At 42.9% G+C, this 16,748-nt stretch overlaps 1 protein-coding gene across 3 annotated transcripts in view; it reads right to left on the bottom strand.

The window, feature by feature from the left end:
* Positions 1 to 491: 491 nt before the first annotated feature.
* Mtcl3 (MTCL family member 3) overlaps positions 492 to 16,748 on the bottom strand; it is a 60,508-nt gene continuing 44,251 nt past the window's right edge. The window contains exons 6-7 of one of the 3 annotated variants that reach the window (XM_017589873.3): positions 2,649 to 3,824; positions 492 to 1,156 (exon numbers count right to left, since the gene is read on the bottom strand). In XM_017589873.3, coding sequence (XP_017445362.1) covers positions 1,046 to 1,156; positions 2,649 to 3,824 — 1,287 coding nt within the window. In that variant the 3' untranslated portion in view covers positions 492 to 1,045. Of the gene's footprint in view, positions 3,864 to 16,748 lie in introns of all 3 variants that reach the window. The other 2 variants (XM_063276574.1, XM_063276585.1) reach the window with 2 other exon arrangements.

The following is a 16,748-nucleotide window of genomic DNA, read 5'->3' on the forward strand; positions in this document are numbered from 1 at the left end:
ATGGGCAGAATAGAACCTTGAGTGCTTAAGGGTCCACCAGGTGACTTTGGGTGTATACAAGAAGACAGGTGCTGGGGGTCACCAAAGTAAGCTGAGGTCTGCACAGCCGCTCCCGCTGGAGTGATGCTTCAGGTGTGGATTGTAACTCAGGGAAATTCTGGACACTGCATTTATTTCCCTTCTTGAGCTGTTTTTCATGCTGTTTTTAGCATGTTTTCTGCAGGGAAAGTTCTGTATGATGGCTTATCATAGAAAAGAAGGACTCCAAGCAGCATGGCCAGTCAGCAATACATGGCTTCATATATAATACATAAATGGAGATAGCTGGATTAGTGGAAAGCAGGAAAAACTCAACAGAAAGGAACTATTGAGTTTCTCCTCATTAAACTAAATGATCATGTAGACTCCTGCTTCCAGACACATCTCTGGAGATACATAGACCGTGTCAAGGTCCGAACATTATTTACTTTCAAGAGAGTTACATTTCATCATTTCATGTTTTCCACAGATATTTATTAAACACTGACGCTTTTCTTTTCATCTAACATGAGAAACAGCATACTTATACATCTACATAATTTATATCAGCGATAATTTATAAAACATCTACATTGGCTTATGCTTCGTAATGCCTGTACATAAACTCTGAAAATGCAACCAACTAAAAATTTCCAGGTGTAAAATAATACTCAGTTCCTACAGAGCAATTATGAAACTTAGTCTATTTTCAGGGTCAACCTGTCAGCTCTGAATCAGGAGTGCAAAGAAAGAAAGATAGAAAGGAAAGCAGCAGAAAAATGAGTTAACACAAAACTCTGACAACTCTCACTTTTCCTTACCTGAAACACTTTGGTTGCTGGGGTTTCCTAGTGAATTTGACAGTGTAAGATCAGTTGTGTCTTTTTACAGAGATATTCAGTCTTCAGTGTTTTTTTTTTACAGCGTCAGTTACTACAGAAATGATACTTCCTTTATGTCTTGTCTTGAAGGGTGGACAAAATGAAAACAACTGAAAACACTACAATGAATAGAAATGATGGAAGATTTACAGTACAAAAAACAGTGTAAAAAGGAAAACAAGTTTAAATATTGTTGTGTAAGAAAGGGATGAGAACAAGACGAGGATGAGAATGAGGAGAATGATAGGCTGGAACATCTGGGGAGGCAAATGTGGAGACAGAGAGAAGAGCCAGTTAACAACCTTATACACCTTACCGGCTCATCCAAACTCTGACTCAACCTCATATAAAGGCACCCGGCCTACATTTGCAAATGTTAAACACAAGTACCTTGTTATAAACAGCATTTTCTCTTGCTCTGACATATATACACCCACCCAAGAGTCTAGCTGAAAACACATGCTTGCTATTCAAAACCTACAAACCAAAACCCAAAACCCAATACCAAAACATACTAAATAGAAAAGGGTAAATTTTAATGTTGTGAAACCCAATGAGTTCCATCATAAACCCCCTCCCCCACTCCCCACTTTCCACCCCACCCCCACCCCTGGCAAAGCATAGCAACATGCAAGATAAGCGACAGAGCTGCAAGTTCTCTAGCCTTGATCAGCAGGCAATTCCTCTAATGTCATGCTGCTGCACATAAACATGGTTTTAAACATGGGAGTGGGGCGGGCTCAAGTGTGTTCAAAGCCATGCATGCTGTTGTACTTCGGTGGGTTCTCCGGTGGACATGGCATCAGGCTGTTGCAAGAGTCAGGACTGCCTGTTTTGGTCCATAAAGAACTTTTATGTGTTTAACTTGGACAAATGCATTGATCTTTCAGTGGCCGCCATACCTGGCCAAAGTTGCTGAGTCCAATTCATCCTATGTGCCTCTACAGGTCAGGAGGGAAGTTCTGCTTTCCCCTGTGCTGGAACACTTATTATTTTTTTCAATTAGTATTGCCTTAAAGCTATGGCATTCCGTTACTGAATTTAACTAGAAATAATCACCGTGCTCCCTCAACTTAGGTAAAGGGGTAGATAGCTCGTATGTGTCTCATCCATAGGGCTCCGGGCACCAGATCATGTCTCTTTAATACCATTTTGTACATTTATCAGAAGTATCAATCAATCTTATTTAATTTTAAAAAATTGTTTTTCACATGGTTTCACTATGTAGCCCCTGTCTGTAATCACAGAGACCCACCTGCTTTTACTTCTCTCAAGTGCCGGGATTAAAAGTGTGTACCACTCCCCTGGCTTATTTAGTAATCTTTATGATCTTAAACTCAATTCGGACCTTCTCACAAACCTCAAATAAACACTTGAAGGTTCTATTCAATACCTATAAAGTATAAGCTGGCTAAAATGTTAAGGAAATACTTAAAATGTTAACCTTAAAGAATGATAATGTACATTAAAAATCCATCCGTCATTATGCAAAATCTGATTGCGTCTGTGTTAAATTTCTCCTTCAAATAGAACAAAAAGGAGTAAGTATTAATGATCAGTCGAGCTTCGAGAACCTCGGCCTGGTGGAACATGCTGTGAAAATACAGGTGCCTTGAGCACAGCAAGGCCCTGAGATGGAACCTCCCTAAAGTGGGATGTGGAAGTTGGGGTTGGAGATGCCCCACGAGGGACCGCAGCTCCGCGGGCCAGCCTCGCCATCGCCATGGCTCGCAAAAGGCAGAACTGTACCTGACTCACGGATATGGGTTCCTCGGCGCCGTGATCATCCGCAGACTTGGGCACCTCCAGGCGGTCAATGAAGGTCTGCAGCTCCTTGCGGAAGGCCTTCATCTGCGCGTTGATGCGATAGAGCAGCTCGTGCTCCCGGATGCGGCTGCCGTCGTCCTCCTCGTCCATCAGTCCAAACAGGTCCCCGTTGGCCACGTAGATGCGCGCCTCGGTGATGATGGTGCTTGTGTCTGCGATGAGCCGATCGATGGTCTTGCCCAGGCGCTCGGCCTCGGAGCGGATGTCCTTCATCTGCTGCCGATCTGAGAAGCTCTTGGGCCAGGGCCCAGGTGTTGGGTAGAAGGAGCGGGTAGGCGTGAGGGAGCGGATGTTCCGCACCTCCTCTGAGTCGCTCTCGCCTCCGATTGGCCCTTCGCGCTTGCGATGGGGAGGCCGGGAGTCATCGTCACTCTCCTTCTTGCCCGCATCGCTCTCGGCGTCGCTGTCGCGAGGGCTGCCACGGATACCCAGATGTGAGGCCAGGTCGTAGCGCTGCATGTTGGACATGAGCACGCGGTTCTCATACTGCAGCTGCATGACCTTGCCGCTCAGCTCGTTGATCTGCAGGCGCGCTGCCTTCAGCTCCTCCTGCAGGGCCTCGGTCTTGGCGCTGTCGTGGTGCCTCGAGCTGTCATGGCCGCTGGACTTGTACTTGTACTTGTTGAGCTCCGCAGTGATGCGTTTGTTCTGCTCCTCCAGGTCAGCCACGTTCCTCCGCAGCAGCTCGGTCTCGTCTTCCACCAGCTGCAGGTGCTGTCGCAGCTCCGACAAGGACTCGCTCTGCTCCCTCATGAGTGGGTTGGAAGAGCCATTGAAATCGTCGCCCCGCAGGTCGTCTAGTTCCGCCTTCAGGCCTCGGTTCTCCACCTCAAGTTCCACGATTTTCCTGCCCAGGATGTTGGCCTCTTCCTCCACCAGCCGCAGCCGCAGCTTGAGCTCTGCCTCCCTGGTGCTGGGAGGTCCCCCTGCTTCTCCTTTGGGTAGAGGACTATCTAGATCCCCATAGAAGGACCTGTACTTCTGGAGTTCGTGCTCAAATCTGTCCTTTTCTTTGTCAATCTTGGCCATTTTCTTTCTCATCAGGGCAGCTTCTTCCTTAACGAACTGCAGCTGGCACTTAAGATCCTCATTGTCGTCCTCGTTAGGGGGAAAGTGGGAAAGGACAGGAGGTCATTTCTATGCAAATAGAGAAAACAACCGAGGAAGAACATCTGCCCACAAAACTAATTTACTTTCTTTGTAATTACTTATCAATTCATAGATCTATTTACTCCACATACTTACAGTCTTTGCCCAATTAAAAATTAAGGTAGGGGGACCAGAGAGATGACTCAGCAGTTAAGAGCACAGACTGCTCTTCCAGAAGTTCTAAGTTCAATTCCCAGCAACCACCTGGTGGCTCACAACCGTCTGTAATGAGATCTGATGCCCTCTCCTGGTGTGTCTGAAGACAGCTACAGTGTACTCATACGCATAAGATAAATAACTAAATAAGTCTTCTTTAAACAATTAAGGTTGGGTGTTCGGGAAACCAAAAGAAAAGAGGATAGGAAAGGTGAGAAAATGTGACCACCACTGTCCAGGGCTGTTATGTGTGCTAACAGCTACCAACCATTTCCTGGACCTCTTACCAGTGTTGGTTTTACTCTGAACTCCCTCCAAACTGGCCCAAGTATAAACTTGTTTGCTCTAAGGAACATATAGGCGCTTGTACTCTGGATCCAGTGCCTTTTATTGAGCTTGAGTGGGAACCAGGCATTCTTTAGCTCTCTACAAAAGTGATTTGATTTACAAGAACGGAGGTCTCAAACTACACGGTTTGCAGGCGTCGAGTGAGATGGTCAAGGGACACAGCGGAAGGGAAGAAATGTGATATATGACTTCACTTCTCTCTGAACCTATGGTTCCTGAGTATTGACAGGAAACAGTCCTCCCTTCATTGCTATTGAGGGAGAATTGCTTCACAGTCTTTAAGAAGGGAAGCATGATCCCCTAGGGGTGAAACTGCCAGGCATTCTATCTGTGTAGCTTTTGAAACGATGCACTGCCATCTACTAAAATGGACAGGATTGGCTCTATCTGCTGAAAATACACTAAAGTAGACCTGGTGAGGGCCCTCTCACATGTTCTTATTTTGACTGAAGTGACATGTATTGAAAAAGAAACAGAGAGCTCTTTTAAGATGTCTCCTAGTTTGTATTATGTCTGTGGTGGTTTGAAGAATGGACCTATAAGTTCACAAGTCTGAACACTCGGTCTGCAGGAATAGAACTCTCTGGGAAGGCTTAAGAGATGTTGCCATGCTAGAAGGGGTGTGTCACTGGGAGACGGCCTTGAAGTTTCAAAAGACTCAGGGGATTACCAGTGAAATGCTCGGCTTTCTGCGTGTGGAATGAGGCATGGGCTTGCACCTCTTCCCGGAGCCATGCTATTGCATTGCCATGGTGAGTTCTAACCTCCTGAACTGAAAGCTCAATTAAAGGCTTTCTTTTATAAGTTGCCCCAGTCATGGTATTTTCTCACAGCAATAGAAAAGTAACTAATACAAAGTTCAAGAATATTTATTCCAATGACCATTTCTCTTTGTTTTTTTTTTTTTTTTCCGGAGCTGGGGACCGAACCCAGGGCCTTGCGCTTCCTAGGCAAGCGCTCTACCACTGAGCTAAATCCCCAGACCCCCAATGACCATTTCTCAACGTTCATTTGGTGTTCTTTAAATGGGTAGATTGGTAGGCAGATATAGACAGACAGGCAGACAGACAGACAGGCAGACAGACAGACAGATAGATGGATAGATTTTGCAGTAGAGGGGATGGAATCTAAGGCCTGGCACATGCTCTGTAAGCATTCTACAAACAAACAGCGCCCTAGGCTTACTAAGATTAAAGGAAGTATCCTTTCTTCACTCAGACATTTGGGCCAAAGGTCGGAGGTGCACTCAGATAAAGCAGTATGTAGGATGGGATGCTGCTAGAGAGGTTCAAAGAGCAATGATCTAAAGCTACAGGTCTCTTGTCCTTCTGCTAATGAGAGATAGGTTGGAGAGCTACTAGTCATGGAGAGCTGAACACCACAATCCTCTCTCTTTAGGCCTCACTCCATCACAGCAGCTGGATCTGTCACCTCATTACAGAGGAGAAGGCTTATCATGGCAGAACACAGCTAATACTGTTAATACTGGCTTTAGAGCAGAGTCTAAAACCAGGCTGATCGCAGAAGTGATAGCATTTGAGCTGCTTCTCGAATACAGATATGGAATCTAGGGCAGTGGGGTAAAGTTGAAGACCTAGAAGGCAAGGCAGCTTTATTCTCTGAGAGGCCTCAAATGAGCACAGAGAAGAGCACAGAGAGCTGAGCTGAAACAAGTTTCAGCAGTAGAGAGAGTGGAAGCTAAAAGGAACCATTATAAGCTTTCATGGGAGAATCCATTCCACAAGAGGAGAGAGAAGCAGCCATGTAGGGAACTCTTCAGAGCAAGGATGCCTTACAGTGTAGTCAAAGATACAAAAATAGCCTGAAGTTTTGGTAGATTTTATTGATCTCAGGGATGGAAAGAACAAAGAGGAACAAAGTCTGAGTGAAGAACATGGCCTTAGGTATTTATAACACTGTCTTTGTGGGGCAGCATTGAGTGGAGCCTATATCAACATCGAGCAGTAGGCATGTGGTATCTCAGGGCTGAGAGCCCTATAATCCTTAGAATTATAGAAAGTTCCTCTTTGATTGAAAAATGTAAGAACCTATGCCTTGTTCTGATGTCTGAAGCTATCATAACAGTTATTGAGGCAACCAAACGTGAGAAGAAAAGAAGGACACAAGGTAGGAGATGCTCAGAGGCTTGGCACGTCATGGAGACCAGCAATCAGAAAGCATGTCTGACTTGTCAGAATCAAATGTGCCTTCGAACAGGCTGTTTGATTGGAAAGTGTAATTAGATGATACTGGGTAGCTGGGCAGAAAACTTTTATTTTCTATTACAGAAAAACCTTCCTTATATTGACATATGGTGTGATTTTAATCTAATTAGCACAACAGTTGGTTTGATACAAACCACAGAATGGAGCAGAACAAATCGGCACTTTGCTGGGTCATGCAATCCAAGGATAGAAGCCTGTCTGCTTTGTATATACATCAGCTCTCCCACCCAAAGGAATAAAAACATAGTTAAGACTTGGAAATACCCGTTATGTGACAAAGTCATTTTAAAGGAGATGTAGTGAGAGGAGGTGGGCGCAGGAATTCATTTACTTATTAGAGGCTAAGTCTTCTCAAGATACAAACTGTGCTAGCTTATGCAACTCTGAGAGTTTAAGAACTCTTCGTGCCAATGTGCTTTCTATATCTTATCTTATAACCTACTTACAGGCTGCACTTAAAACTGCGCATAAAAATAACGTCCGTAGTTATTGTAAAAAAAGTTCATTCTGTCCAAAGTAATTGAGTGGTAAAATATTTGCTCCACTTTTCTATATAAAATGGAGGCAAGAAAACTCAAATCTTCTCTGAGGTGTGAAACAAATTCTGATCATGTCAAAGACTCACTCATCAGAAGATAAAGGAATAAAATGTGTGTACAAAAGATGTATGAGGAAGGAAACGTGGAAACAGCAAATGGCTCCCAAGATACGAGTCCAGCCTGGCTTTGATCCAAAAGGCTAATGCTAGGAGCTAATTTGCATTCTAAATATATATGAATAATATATATATATATTTATATTTACTTATTCAAGGACTCAATAATTCTCCACTAAGATCTGGTGTATATGGAAGAGGAGTCTCTGAGAGAATGGGTAGCTTATCAAAGTCCTAGAGAGCACACAGCAATGATTTCAATATAGACAACCACATTCAAAAGCGACTGCACGAAGTTACCTGAGTTCTGAGTCCTTGACTAGGCAGCTGTCCTTGGGGCAGTGGAATTAGCATCAAAATACAGTAACTTCAGGGCAAACCACAACAATAGGTGACTCAAGGGTAGGTGACAACTTACAGAAACTATAACCCTGAGCTATCTGCACAACTAACAGCTTTTTACCCAGAGACCCAAATCCCGTGGGAGGGAGAGCTAAACCTTCAGAGAGGCAGACAAGCCTGGGAAACCAGAAGAGACTGCTCCCTGCACACACATCTCGGACGCCAGAGGAAAAAGCCAAAGACCATCTGGAACCCTGGTGCACTGAAGCTCCCGGAAGGGGCGGCACAGGTCTTCCTGGTTGCTGCCGCTGCAGAGAGCCCGTGGGCAGCACCCCATGAGCGAACTTGAGCCTCAGGACCACAGGTAAGACCAAATTTTCTGCTGCAAGAAAGCTGCCTGGTGAACTCAAGACACAGGCCCACAGGAACAGCTGAAGACCTGTAGAGAGGAAAAACTACACGCCCGAAAGCAGAACACTCTGTCCCCATAACTGACTGAAAGAGAGGAAAACAGGTCTACAGCACTCCTGACACACAGGCTTATAGGACAGTCTAGCCACTGTCAGAAATAGCAGAACAAAGTAACACTAGAGATAATCTGATGGCGAGAGGCAAGCGCAGGAACCCAAGCAACAGAAACCAAGACTACATGGCATCATCGGAGCCCAATTCTCCCACCAAAGCAAACACGGAATATCCAAACATACCAGAAAAGCAAGATCTAGTTTCAAAATCATATTTGATCATGATGCTGGAGGACTTCAAGAAAGACATGAATACACTTAGGGAAGCACAGGAAAACATTAATAAACAAGTAAAAGCCTACAGAGAGGAATCGCAAAAATCCCTGAAAGAATTCCAGGAAAACACAAACAAACAGTTGAAGGAATTAAAAATGGAAATAGAAGCAATCAAGAAAGAACACATGGAAACAACCCTGGATATAGAAAACCAAAAGAAGAGACAAGGAGCTGTAGATACAAGCTTCACCAACAGAATACAAGAGATGGAAGAGAGAATCTCAGGAGCAGAAGATTCCATAGAAATCATTGACTCAACTGTCAAAGATAATGTAAAGCGGAAAAAGCTACTGGTCCAAAACATACAGGAAATCCAGGACTCAATGAGAAGATCAAACCTAAGGATAATAGGTATAGAAGAGAGTGAAGACTCCCAGCTCAAAGGACCAGTAAATATCTTCAACAAAATCATAGAAGAAAACTTCCCTAACCTAAAAAAAGAGATACCCATAGACATACAAGAAGCCTACAGAACTCCAAATAGATTGGACCAGAAAAGAAACACCTCCCGTCACATAATTGTCAAAACACCAAACGCACAAAATAAAGAAAGAATATTAAAAGCAGTAAGGGAAAAAGGTCAAGTAACATATAAAGGGAGACCTATCAGAATCACACCAGACTTCTCGCCAGAAACTATGAAGGCCAGAAGATCCTGGACTGATGTTATACAGACCCTAAGAGAACACAAATGCCAGCCCAGGTTACTGTATCCAGCAAAACTCTCAATTAACATTGATGGAGAAACCAAGATATTCCATGACAAAACCAAATTTACACAATATCTTTCTACAAATCCAGCACTACAAAGGATAATAAATGGTAAAGCCCAACATAAGGAGGCAAGCTATACCCTAGAAGAAGCAAGAAACTAATCGTCTTGGCAACAAAACAAAGAGAATGAAAGCACACAAACATAACCTCACATCCAAATATGAATATAAAGGGAAACAATAATCACTATTCCTTAATATCTCTCAATATCAATGGCCTGAACTCCCCAATAAAAAGACCTAGATTAACAAACTGGATATGCAACGAGGACCCTGCATTCTGCTGCCTACAGGAAACACACCTCAGAGACAAAGACAGACACTACCTCAGAGTGAAAGGCTGGAAAACAACTTTCCAAGCAAATGGTCAGAAGAAGCAAGCTGGAGTAGCCATTCTAATATCAAATAAAATCAATTTTCAACTAAAAGTCATCAAAAAAGATAAGGAAGGACACTTCATATTCATCAAAGGAAAAATCCACCAAGATGAACTCTCAATCCTAAATATCTATGCCCCAAATACAAGGGCACCTACATACGTAAAAGAAACCTTACTAAAGCTCAAAACACACATTGCACCTCACACAATAATAGTGGGAGATTTCAACACCCCACTCTCATCAATGGACAGATCATGGAAACAGAAATTAAACAGTGATGTCGACAGACTAAGAGAAGTCATGAGCCAAATGGACTTAACGGATATTTATAGAACATTCTATCCTAAAGCAAAAGGATATACCTTCTTCTCAGCTCCTCATGGTACTTTCTCCAAAATTGACCATATAATTGGTCAAAAACGGGCCTCAACAGGTACAGAAAGATAGAAATAATCCCATGCGTGCTATCGGACCACCACGGCCTAAAACTGGTCTTCAATAACAATAAGGGAAGAATGCCCATATATACGTGGAAATTGAACAATGCTCTACTCAATGATAACCTGGTCAAGGAAGAAATAAAGAAAGAAATTAAAAACTTTTTAGAATTTAATGAAAATGAAGATACAACATACTCAAACTTATGGGACACAATGAAAGCTGTGCTAAGAGGAAAACTCATAGCGCTGAGTGCCTGCAGAAAGAAACAGGAAAGAGCATATGTCAGCAGCTTGACAGCACACCTAAAAGCTCTAGAACAAAAAGAAGCAAATACACCCAGGAGGAGTAGAAGGCAGGAAATAATCAAACTCAGAGCTGAAATCAACCAAGTAGAAACAAAAAGGACCATAGAAAGAATCAACAGAACCAAAAGTTGGTTCTTTGAGAAAATCAACAAGATAGATAAACCCTTAGCCAGACTAACCAGAGGACACAGAGAGTGCGTCCAAATTAACAAAATCAGAAATGAAAAGGGAGACATAACTACAGATTCAGAGGAAATTCAAAAAATCATCAGATCTTACTATAAAAACCTATATTCAACAAAATTTGAAAATCTTCAGGAAATGGACAATTTCCTAGACAGATACCAGGTATCGAAGTTAAATCAGGAACAGATAAACCAGTTAAACATCCCCATAACTCCTAAGGAAATAGAAGCAGTCATTAAAGGTCTCCCAACCAAAAAGAGCCCAGGTCCAGACGGGTTTAGTGCAGAATTCTATCAAACCTTCATAGAAGACCTCATACCAATATTATCCAAACTATTCCACAAAATTGAAACAGATGGAGCACTACCGAATTCCTTCTACGAAGCCACAATTACTCTTATACCTAAACCACACAAAGACACAACAAAGAAAGAGAACTTCAGACCAATTTCCCTTATGAATATCGACGCAAAAATACTCAATAAAATTCTGGCAAACCGAATTCAAGAGCACATCAAAACAATCATCCACCATGATCAAGTAGGCTTCATCCCAGGCATGCAGGGATGGTTTAATATACGGAAAACCATCAACGTGATCCATTATATAAACAAACTGAAAGAACAGAACCACATGATCATTTCATTAGATGCTGAGAAAGCATTTGACAAAATTCAACACCCCTTCATGATAAAAGTCCTGGAAAGACTAGGAATTCAAGGCCCATACCTAAACATAGTAAAAGCCATATACAGCAAACCAGTTGCTAACATTAAACTAAATGGAGAGAAACTTGAAGCAATCCCACTAAAATCAGGGACTAGACAAGGCTGCCCACTCTCTCCCTACTTATTCAATATAGTTCTTGAAGTTCTAGCCAGAGCAATCAGACAACAAAAGGAGATCAAGGGGATACAGATCGGAAAAGAAGAGGTCAAAATATCACTATTTGCAGATGACATGATAGTATATTTAAGTGATCCCAAAAGTTCCACCAGAGAACTACTAAAGCTGATAAACAACTTCAGCAAAGTGGCTGGGTATAAAATTAACTCAAATAAATCAGTTGCCTTCCTCTATACAAAAGAGAAACAAGCCGAGAAAGAAATTAGGGAAACAACACCCTTCATAATAGACCCAAATAATATAAAGTACCTCGGTGTGACTTTAACCAAGCAAGTAAAAGATCTGTACAATAAGAACTTCAAGACACTGAGGAAAGAAATTGAAGAAGACCTCAGAAGATGGAAAGATCTCCCATGCTCATGGATTGGCAGGATTAATATAGTAAAAATGGCCATTTTACCAAAAGCAATCTACAGATTCAATGCAATCCCCATCAAAATACCAATCCAATTCTTCAAAGAGTTAGACAGAACAATTTGCAAATTCATCTGGAATAACAAAAAACCCAGGATAGCTAAAGCTATCCTCAACAATAAAAGGACTTCAGGGGGAATCACTATCCCTGAACTCAAGCAGTATTACAGAGCAATAGTGATAAAAACTGCATGGTATTGGTACAGAGACAGACAGATAGACCAATGGAATAGAATTGAAGACCCAGAAATGAACCCACACACCTATGGTCACTTGATTTTTGACAAAGGAGCCAAAACCATCCAATGGAAAAAAGATAGCATTTTCAGCAAATGGTGCTGGTTCAACTGGAGGCCAACATGTAGAAGAATGCAGATCGATCCATGCTTATCACCCTGTACAAAGCTTAAGTCCAAGTGGATCAAGGACCTCCACATCAAACCAGACACACTCAAACTAATAGAAGAAAAACTAGGGAAGCATCTGGAACACATGGGCACTGGAAAAAATTTCCTGAACAAAACACCAATGGCTTATGCTCTAAGATCAAGAATCGACAAATGGGATCTCATAAAACTGCAAAGCTTCTGTAAGGCAAAGGACACTGTGGTTAGGACAAAACGGCAACCAACAGATTGGGAAAAGATCTTTACCAATCCTACAACAGATAGAGGCCTTATATCCAAAATATACAAAGAACTCAAGAAGTTAGACCGCAGGGAAACAAATAACCCTATTAAAAAATGGGGTTCAGAGCTAAACAAAGAATTCACAGCTGAGGAATGCCGAATGGCCGAGAAACACCTAAAGAAATGTTCAACATCTTTAGTCATAAGGGAAATGCAAATCAAAACAACCCTGAGATTTCACCTCACACCAGTGAGAATGGCTAAGATCAAAAACTCATGTGACAGCAGATGCTGGCGAGGATGTGGAGAAAGAGGAACACTCCTCCATTGTTGGTGGGATTGCAGACTGGTAAAACCATTCTGGAAATCAGTCTGGAGGTTCCTCAGAAAATTGGACATTGAACTGCCTGAGGATCCAGCTATACCTCTCTTGGGCATATACCCAAAAGATGCCTCAACATATAAAAGAGACACGTGCTCCACTATGTTCATCGCAGCCTTATTTATAATAGCCAGAAAATGGAAAGAACCCAGATGCCCTTCAAAAGAGGAATGGATACAGAAAATGTGGTACATCTACACAATGGAATATTACTCAGCTATCAAAAACAACGAGTTTATGAAATTCGTAGGCAAATGGTTGGAACTGGAAAATATCATCCTGAGTGAGCTAACCCAATCACAGAAAGACATACATGGTATGCACTCATTGATAAGTGGCTATTAGCCCAAATGCTTGAATTACCCTAGATCCCTAGAACAAACGAAACTCAAAACGGATGATCAAAATGTGAATGCTTCACTCCTTCTTTAAATGAGGAAAAAGAATACCCTTGGCAGGGAAGGGAGAGGCAAAGATTAAAACAGAGACTGAAGGAACACCCATTCAGAGCCTGCCCCACATGTGGCCCATACATATACAGCCACCCAATTAGACAAGATGGATGAAGCAAAGAAGTGCAGACTGACAGGAGCCGGATGTAGATCTCTCCTGAGAGACACAGCCAGAATACAGCAAATACAGAGGCGAATGCCAGCAGCAAACCACTGAACTGAGAATAGGTCCCCTATTGAAGGAATCAGAGAAAGAACTGGAAGAGCTTGAAGGGGCTCGAGACCCCAAAAGTACAACAATGCCAAGCAATCAGAGCTTCCAGGGACTAAGCCACTACCTAAAGACTATACATGGACTGACCCTGGACTCTGACCCCATAGGTAGCAATGAATATCCCAGTAAGAGCACCAGTGGAAGGGGAAGCCCTGGGTCCTGCTAAGACTGAACCCCCAGTGAACTAGTCTATGGGGGGAGGGCGGCAATGGGGGGAGGGTTGGGAGGGGAACACCCATAAGGAAGGGGAGGGGGGAGGGGGATGTTTGCCCGGAAACCGGGAAAGGGAATAACACTCGAAATGTATATAAGAAATACTCAAGTTAATAAAAAAAAAAAAAAAAAAAAAAAGCGACTGCTCTCACGTCCCATTTACTATTACTTCTCAGTGAATAGAGTCTGTCTGCTGCTGGGGAAAGGCACATGGAATAAATTGAAGCACATAAACCAGATTCACAAAATGAGATATAGAAGTTATACAAATCATAGTAGGTTAGGTCACATGACATTGACTATAAATTCAAATAAAAAAAATATACTGACAATTTCTATTTAACCTAGAAAGCAAAATAATGACATTTGAAAGTGTGGGCTGAGCATGCCAAGTGTTGACCACAGATAACTCAAAGTCAAATAGGAAATCTCTGTGCCCTAAATAAGAACAATTCATAGCAAGAATTATAATACAAAAATTAGTTGCTTATAGTAACATAAATATGTGGATCAATAGTCTTCAACGTTGACTTAACAACTGAGTCATTTTATAATTGTATAAAAATGCAATATTTTTTTAAACTGGCAGCTTCTACCCAAGGGACTCCCATCTAACCTCCTCAGGTAGGTTTTTAAAATGTGATAGTACAGTCTGAAAAATCAATGTGTTGGAAACGACTGAATTATCACAGCACTATGCTTATGTATTTCCCAGGAAGTTGCTATCTGGAAATCACAACTTAGCGGACCAAGAGGCAAACTGGTTTTTGTAATGTGGCTGCCCTGAGGAAGGGATGAAAGCTATGAAATCATTGGCAGGCAGTTCTCACACGCCCCTGAAGGATCCAGTCTGTTCTACAAGGAACAAAGGAAGGGATTCCTGAGCAGAATCCACTTTAAGAAACTAGGTGTGATATGTGAAAAGGGAAGGTTTAAAAGATAAGCTGCTGGTTAAGGTTGGCTCATGGTTTTAGGGTAGGAAGCAAATGGCGTCTTACTACTGAGAACGGGAAGAATTCCTGAGGAGTGAGCCACAGCAGAGTGTCTCTCTCTCTCTCTCTCTCTCTCTCTCTCTCTCTCTCTCTCTCTCTCTCTCTCTCTCCTCTCTCTCTTCTCTCTCCTCTTTCCTCTCTCTTCTCCCTCTGTCTCTCTCCTCTCTTCTCTCTCCTCTCTCTCTCTCCTCTCTCTCTTCTCTCTCTGTCTCTCTCTTCTCTCTCTTCTCTCTCTGTCTCTCTCCTCTCTCTCTTCTCTCTCTGTCTCTCTCCTCTCTCCTCTCTCTGTCTCTCTCCTCTTTCCTCTCTCTCTCTCTCCTCTCTCTCTGTCTCTCTCCTCTCTTCTCTCTCCTCTCTCCTCTCTCTGTCTCTCTCTCTTCTCTCTCTTCTCTCTCCTCTCTTCTCTCTCCTCTCTCCTCTCTCTGTCTCTCTCTCTCTGTCTCTCTCTCTCCTCTCTTCTCTCTTCTCTCTGTCTCTCTCCTCTCTTCTCTCTCCTCTCTCCTCCTCTCTCTCCTCTTTCCTCTCTCTCTGTCTCTCTCTGTCTCTCTCTTTCTCTCTCTCCCCCTCCCTCTCTCCCTCTCCCTCTCCCTCCTCTTTCCCTCTCTCCCCCCTCTCTGTCTCCTCCCATGTGTTCCCAGCCCAGCCCTCCTTCTCTTTCCCCCTTTCTGTTCTGTGTGTTCTGCTTCTCTGCCCTCATAGCTCTGCTCCAGTCTGTCTGCCTCTATCCCATATTTCCCCTTCCCCCAAATAAAACTTTGTGCCAGGTCTGTCGCATGGTGTGATTTATCAGGGGGATAACTTGGCAAGGGCCCACCAGACACCTAGCACTAGGGACTTCATATTTTATAATACTCATCTCTCCAGTTCTCCTTCTCACCATCTCATCTCTCCAGTTCTTCTCACTGCCCCCCCCCTTCCTCTACAAATAGTTTGCTTTTTTCTTTCATGTCACATACTTATGTGATTACGTTAAACCACTGTTCCCCATGTGAGAGGATTATGTGATACCAGTTAGACTAGGAGTTAGACTCCCTGGTAGGCAGACAGGGAGAGGAACCATGTTAAGAAATAGAAAGTGGCAAATTGCTGTAATGGACAGCCTCTTCCGCTCTCTCCTGACTTGAGAGGAAGCCAGGAAGCTTAAAGTCTTGCTGGCCTTTGTCCCTATCAGCAGGGGCCATATTGCTGGACTGGCTCAAACTTTTCAGGGCCAGATCAGGTCAGTTGTGGGCTAATCACCAACTCTAAATCTAGTTAGAAAAACTCTTCAAAGGCTTTTAAACCTGTCTTAAGAAGAAAAGAGATCTTTCAGCTCCGCCCCCAGCCCCCAGTGCTTGGCAGGAGGTCTTTGTCTCTAGTGTCTGCTGCAAGCAGTGTTCTACTCCCTCCCCCAACAAAGACCTTTCTTCAACTGCTGATTTTCTTCAGCACTTGGATTTCTCCATTGCCACCTGATACACTTTACAATTTTTTTCTGCCCTTTGATTGTTTAACTGGCAGAGAGTATGAATCTGGGTGAGAGCCCTAGACTGCATCAAGACTAGTTTATCTTCCAACCATTATCCCCTTGTTCCAATGTTCCTGAGCCCATGTTAAGTTTATTTTCTAATCTTATTTTTAGCTGTCTTTCCCTCCTTTGGTCTCCCCAGTGACTGGTACCAAGAATGGTGTCATCAGCTGCAGGCTCTCTCACCTGATTCCTCTTCCTACAGCATCCTCTACTTTATTCTGCAGATGCTATAGGAACAGTCGTTCCACTGACTTCATTAATTAGGAAAGAATGAGATTAGCACTCACAGAAAGCACTATGGGCTCGCCGTGAAGCAGCCCATGACAGGCATGCTAGTTTATAAGCGACTATTGTGAACACACTTTATCACCCAAGTCTACAGCTCCACAACTGAGGTGCATAACTGATTGTATCTATTTTTAAATATAGCTTGTTAACATGTGCATTTGGACGTGTCCCATGCGTGCTTTAAATATTTATTTTGACATAC

Source organism: Rattus norvegicus, chromosome 1, assembly GCF_036323735.1.
Source record: "Rattus norvegicus strain BN/NHsdMcwi chromosome 1, GRCr8, whole genome shotgun sequence".
Lineage (NCBI taxonomy): Eukaryota > Metazoa > Chordata > Mammalia > Rodentia > Muridae > Rattus > Rattus norvegicus.